Here is a 6,000-nt window from a genome sequence, read left to right as displayed (position 1 = left end):
TCTGCAATACGATCTGTACACTGAAGGCTGGTGAGCAGGATAGGGAGGGGGAGAGGGTAGTCTAAGCCAGAGGACCAGGACATCTGTCTGACAGTCTCTTCTTAAACCGACAAAAGGACAGACACACAGAGGGAAGAGGTGATAGGATCAAAGTATGCTATACATGAAATCCCATAAAAATATACTTACTATGTAAAAAGATATTTAGTACTAATAACAATCAAGAAAAGACACCAATGTCAGCCGCTGGCCTCCACACACCATACATACAGTAATAGACTTACAAACATACCACAGACATACAATAACACACAAAATAAACTGTTGATACAGTATTGACTGTCCCTTGGCGCTTCATGACAATATGCAGATCATGTCCTCAGGAAATGCCTATGCCTTAAAGCCCTACACTAGGGACTAAATCTAATAAACCTTTTGAAATGAGGATTTTTTGTTTTGTCAATGAGAAATGAAGCCCTACAGGATAAAATTGCTTACTGGAGGTGAAGCATGCAAGCTATGTATTTCCTGTGCCTCCCTGAAAGCCGTTTCTCACAGCTGAGAAACCCAATCCCCAACACTACCATGTCTGGTAAATAATGTATGTATGTACTTCACCTGAAGTACATACACACCAGAAGAGAGGCAGGAGCCTGTACCTTGCTTAAGACATCACCAGAGGACATGGTAATGAGCAGATGTGAAACAGTTTTAAAAATTAACTACAGCTCACTGCAAATGAAGCTAATCCTCTTTCCTCTGTCAAACTAGAACCACCTTTCATGGGTCATACTAATTGAATGGTGGCAAAACCCCAGATCATAGGGGACAAGCATCCAGACTGGAGTTGGGCAGTGGGGGACGTGGACACAGCAGCAGCACCTTACTGCTCTGCAATGGGAGCCTGCATATGGGAATTTAAGGACCCTGCTGCTTGGTCCTTACTTCCTGGGTCTCCTGAAGTCCAGTATAGAACCATTTACTAATTATGCATCATCTTACAAGTGTGAAATCTTATCACGATCTCTCTACCCAGTTGATAGGGGTCTTTGATTTGTGCCTCCACTGAAGAGTATCAACTAAGCTTAGATCATACCCAGATGAATAAAACATTAGCAAAATGACCTGGAGGAAGGCTCCAGAAAGCCCAGTCTTCAGCTGGATTCACCAGCCAGGGTGTATGTATGTGTGTATATATATATATATATATATATATATAAATTACATATATAATTTGTGTGTGTGTGCACTCCTGCGTGAGCACACATGTGCGTGTGAAATGAGAAAGCTGATATCTGTGTCCTCTGTCACTATGCTTTACTTTTGGAGACAGGGCTGGCCTCTGAAGGCAGAGCACACTGACTCCCCTAGAGCAGCTACCTAGCATCTGCAGGATCCTCATTTCCACCAGGGTAGAATTACAGGTGCTCCCAGCACTCCTGGCTCCTTACATAGACACTGGAATCTATACCTAGGACTTCATGCCCAGTGTTGTTCAGTACAGAGCCGCCTACAGAGAAGAGCACCGTGAGAGCCATGGGTCCCTGCTTGGGAACTGATCCTCATCGGGGGGGGGGGGGGGGGGCCCATCTCCAGATCCCTGCCTGAAGTTAGATGTCACAGCAGGGTATCTGTGAACCTTCTGTAAACCCCCATAAATTCTGTGGTACAGTTAAACTATACAAGCTACCGATTCAGATGTTTGTCATACATCTCTAGCATGCTAGCTGCTCGAAGTCCTCATTTCACATTTAAAATGCAAACCTCTGTAACCTCTAACAACTGGGCCAAGATGTCTGGACTTGACCTAGAAGGCAGAGCTTGCTTTCCCAACAGCACCAGGAAACTGTCAGGTTCAGGAACTGCACACAATCTGAGCAAACCCTTCCAGTCAGCACCAAGCACGGTGGGCCGAGGGCCGAGGTGGAATAAGGCTTCGCACTGGCTCTCCACCTTGGGCATCTCCACCTGCTTCGTGCCATATGCTGGCTGTGCAATTATTTCAGAGACAAGAGTGGACAAGAAGAAGCCTTTTTTTTTCTTCTCTCAAATGGCTGTTGAATTTATTTCCTTGATCAATAATGGTCCTGGCAAAAATTAGTTAACCAACATTGAGACATTTGTAATGAAATACTAATTTTAAAAACCCATGATACCTTGATAGAAATTAGAGTTTACACAAACAAAAAGAATTCTTCAATATTGCCAGCAAATATAAAGTGGATGTTGTACACCTGACGGGATGCAGCAAGGCGTTTGTACATTTATATTTGACACCTGACCATATTTCCAGTCACCATAATATCTTCTCTCCAGATTTAAAAAAATAGTATGCTGATTTCTATAACAAAGCTTTTTTCCGTACAAAAATCAAATAATGGCCAACAAGTCACGACAGTGCAATAGGCAGAGGCGAACAAAAGACAGGCGCTGAAATAAATACTAACTAGGAGGAGACCAGAGCCCTCCTGTGGGTTTGTCGCTCACGTTACAGTGTGGGATTGTGTTCAGAGCCACAGGGGACCTCCCTGGGGCCACTCATCTGACAGTGAGATCTGGCTGCCTAAGAGGCAGGCCTCCCAGACTGGGAGCAGTCATCTGAGTTAGAAGCAAACACCAGGTGGGGTCAGTCACAGCTACCGGTTTGCTTTTCTTCCTTCGCTCGGTTCTGTCAGTCCTTAAGCAGCCCCTTGAGATGACACGGAAAGGTGAACGTTCTGCGTGAGAGCATTTACATGGCTTATCCTGGCAGAGGTGTGTATCCTAGCCCAAGCTAGCAGCTGAAGTCACTGTGGTTTTCCTGGAAGGTCAGTGTGGAGAAGGAAGGGTTCTGGTTTGAGAAGCTTCCTGTGCAACGCCTCAGAGTCAAGGTGGTCACCTCTGACCACCTCAGAGAAGAGGCCTTTGCTGATCCCTGGCAGTGAGTGAGTGGCTTGCACTGCCCAGGCTGGTGGCAGGCTGCACAGGTAACTTCTGTCTGCCACCAACCTGGGCCGTCCTGACTCATACTGACAGACTCAACGCAGAACTGGAAAAGCAACGTGGTGCAGGGAACCCCAGCGAGAGCCTTTCTGGCCAGTCAGAGAATATGAGGCAGCTCCCCACTGAACAATCTGCACCAAAAGGTGTGGAAGGCACAAGCAAGAGTGGCCAGAGCCCCTGCAGGGCTGGGGAGACCACGAGCGTCCACAAGGCCGGCGCAGAAGTGACCTGATTTGGTTCCTACCCTTTGATAAAGAGATCCAGAGTCTGCTGTGATTAAAAAAAAAAAAAAAAAAAAAAGCAAAAGAAAAGAATTTTTGGTTTAAAAAGAAGCCACTCAAAGGTTAAAATAGTTATTTTTAACAAAGAAAATTATTTTTCAAATAAGCTGACACTATCTGGAAATGCCTGTGTTCCCTGCAAGCCCCCCGTGTGTCCACTGTTTCAGCCTCCCAGGCCCTGAGCCTGACATGGAGTCAGACGTGTGCGAGAGGGGACGTCTCTGAGAGCGAGCCTTTACAGAGTGTCCAGCAGGCAGGCGGCTCACTCACACTCACAGTAAGATGCACAGGGCCCGGCCCGCAGCTCAGATGGGCGTCTCCTTCCGGTCTTTGCTGGGTGAGGCCTTCGCCTGCTCCTTGGCTACCCTCACCTCGAGGACACCGTCACAGGGCGGTGGGCCTGCGCCTCCTCGCCTCTCGGGCTCCTCCTCCTCCTGCGGCTGCTGCTCAGACTTGGCTCGCTGCATCTGGAGCAGCCGGAGCTGCACTCGGAGCTCGATGATGGCCTCCCGCTCCTCATGGACTGCTTGGTTCAAGTGATTGTTCTTTATCTTAAAGGATGACAGAAAGGCAGTCACCACTAAGGGCAGAACAAGGAATCCAGGCAGCGCACAGGCTGCCAGCCATCCTGAGCAAGGATCTAGTTCTACTCTAGCCAGCCTGGCCAGTGCAGCATTAGACAAGCAGATGGATATGTGGCTGGGGTATAAACATCACTCTGAATGCCTGAGTACGAACTCTGAGGTACAAAGAGAATCACATTTAGGAAACTGTGTCACCAGAGCAGTGAGGACAGGGGCCAGGGCTGGGTAAAAGCTGAGACTCTTCCCAAGTCAAAGTCTCTCTTTACTGACCACATCTGAATCGTGCTCCTTGAGGAGTGTGGGAACCACAGCTGCTTAAATGCTGGGGACTCATTCAGCAGGGACTCAAGGATAGCTCAGCCCAAGCTCCTGCAACTGCCCCAGCCATCGGATCACTCTTCTTCCTCGGGATTTGCCCGAATCCTAAGCAGCCGGTGTGCCCACAACTGGACTTCGGTTCAGTGAGGTGAGCACAGGTACCAGCCCCACTGCTCACTCGGTGTGACACTGGGGGAGCCCTGACCCGTCCCTCCCCAACTGAGAACACGGCGAGATGCAGGGCCTTGTGCCACAACAGAACACTCCCCTGATTCTGCCATTTGTTCCTGTTCAGGAAAATGGAGATCAAACTAGGTTGCCAATGTGTCTTCTAAATGACAGAATTCCCAGCAACCCGTCTTACTCACACTAACTTCCTTTCTTATGTTTTTCAAAACAAGGTTTCAACTCTCTAGACCAGGCTGGCCTCAAACTCAGAGCTCTGTGTGCCTCTGCCTCGTGAGTGCAGGGATCCATCCCTTAAGGGGTCCAGGTGCATGTGTGACACAGGTGTGTGCACGTGAAGGGAGTTGGCTTTAACTCAGGGCCTCAGCCTCACTGTAGCCCCTTCACCAGCGGGGCCATGTCCCTGGATCCCTGCCTGCTGTTTACCCAGGACAGACTCCTGCTACAAGTGTCATGGCGTCGCTGTTCCTCACTCTGCCTACCCTCCACACAGTGGATGGGCAGAGTCCTGGGCAATCCTTAAAATAATATTTTTATTTATGTCTGTGTGAGTGTGTTGAATCCCTTAGAACCAGAGCTAGACAGTTAAGAGCTGCCATGTTAGGAAATGAACCTGGGTCTTCTGGAAGAACAGCCAGTGCTCCTAACTGCTCAGCCATCTCTCCAGACACAATAGTTTTTCTATCTTTCTGTTGTTGTTTTTCAAGCCCCAACTGTCCTGGACTCACTCTGTAGACCAAACTGGCCTCCAACTTAGAAATGCCCCTCTTTGCCTCCTGAGCCACCGCGCCCAGCCTCTGTGCTTGCCCCCATGCGCACTTGCCTGGCAGGCAGTTCAGTGAACATAAATGAAGCAAAGGTGTCCTGTTTACCTAGTTGTCCTTACAGAAGACAGTTTATTCAGGATGAAAAGAGAACCCCGCTTAGGCCAGCCTCTCCCTCTCAGTCCAGCTTCCCAGGCATCCTGTCACACCCACTACTCTGTGGTACCCCACAGACTAACAAGAAACCTGACTCGCTTTCACCACTGTAAGGCTACTTAGGACAGTGGCCGGGTGCCTCTCACCTCTTATAGACTCACTTGTAACCAAGGTCAGGGGAAACCACCTCACTCCAGACAGCCTAGAGCACACATTTGATCCTGCTAAGAATGCCCTTGAGGGAGTTGGAGAGATGGTTCAGTGGTTAAGAGCACTGACTGCTCTTCCAGAGGTCCTGAGTTCAATTCTCAGCAACCACACGGTGGCTTGTGACCATCTGTAATGGAATGTGATGCCCTCTTGTGGTGTCTGAAGACTGCTGCAGTGTACTACTCATACATAAAATAAATCTAAATAAAGTAAATCTTAAAAACAAGTGTCCTCGAATTCCTCTCCACCGTAAGTTTCTGGTCCCGAGACCCTCTGGAGGCTGCCTCCCGCCCCACTCACTTCTAACTCCTCGTTCTGCCGCTGCAGGTCTTCCAGAATGAGCTGCAGCTCCTCCTCGTCCTCGCTCTCGCTCTCGCTGTCAGACGAGTACTCCTCCGTCTCACTGCGGCCATGCTGCTGACGGCTGTGTGGAGACGAGGCAGCACTACAGTGAACTCCGAGGCCGGCTAAGGCCCACCCACGCCTGAGCATCGACCAGACCCAGTGCTGCCTAAGACC

General features: G+C 49.1%; 1 protein-coding gene across 1 annotated transcript in view; it reads right to left on the bottom strand.

Annotated features, from left to right (window-relative positions):
* Positions 1–3,266: 3,266 nt before the first annotated feature.
* Ralbp1 (ralA binding protein 1) overlaps positions 3,267–6,000 on the bottom strand; it is a 50,452-nt gene continuing 47,718 nt past the window's right edge. The window contains exons 9-10 of the mRNA XM_021149352.3: positions 5,782–5,905; positions 3,267–3,814 (exon numbers count right to left, since the gene is read on the bottom strand). Coding sequence (XP_021005011.1) covers positions 3,569–3,814; positions 5,782–5,905 — 370 coding nt within the window. The 3' untranslated portion in view covers positions 3,267–3,568. The remainder of the gene's footprint in view (positions 3,815–5,781; positions 5,906–6,000) is intronic.

Source organism: Mus caroli, unplaced genomic scaffold, assembly GCF_978045245.1.
Source record: "Mus caroli unplaced genomic scaffold, Mus_caroli_1 scaffold_18, whole genome shotgun sequence".
In the NCBI taxonomy this organism is placed as follows: Eukaryota; Metazoa; Chordata; class Mammalia; order Rodentia; family Muridae; genus Mus; species Mus caroli.
This window is presented reverse-complemented; position numbering and strand designations above follow the sequence as displayed.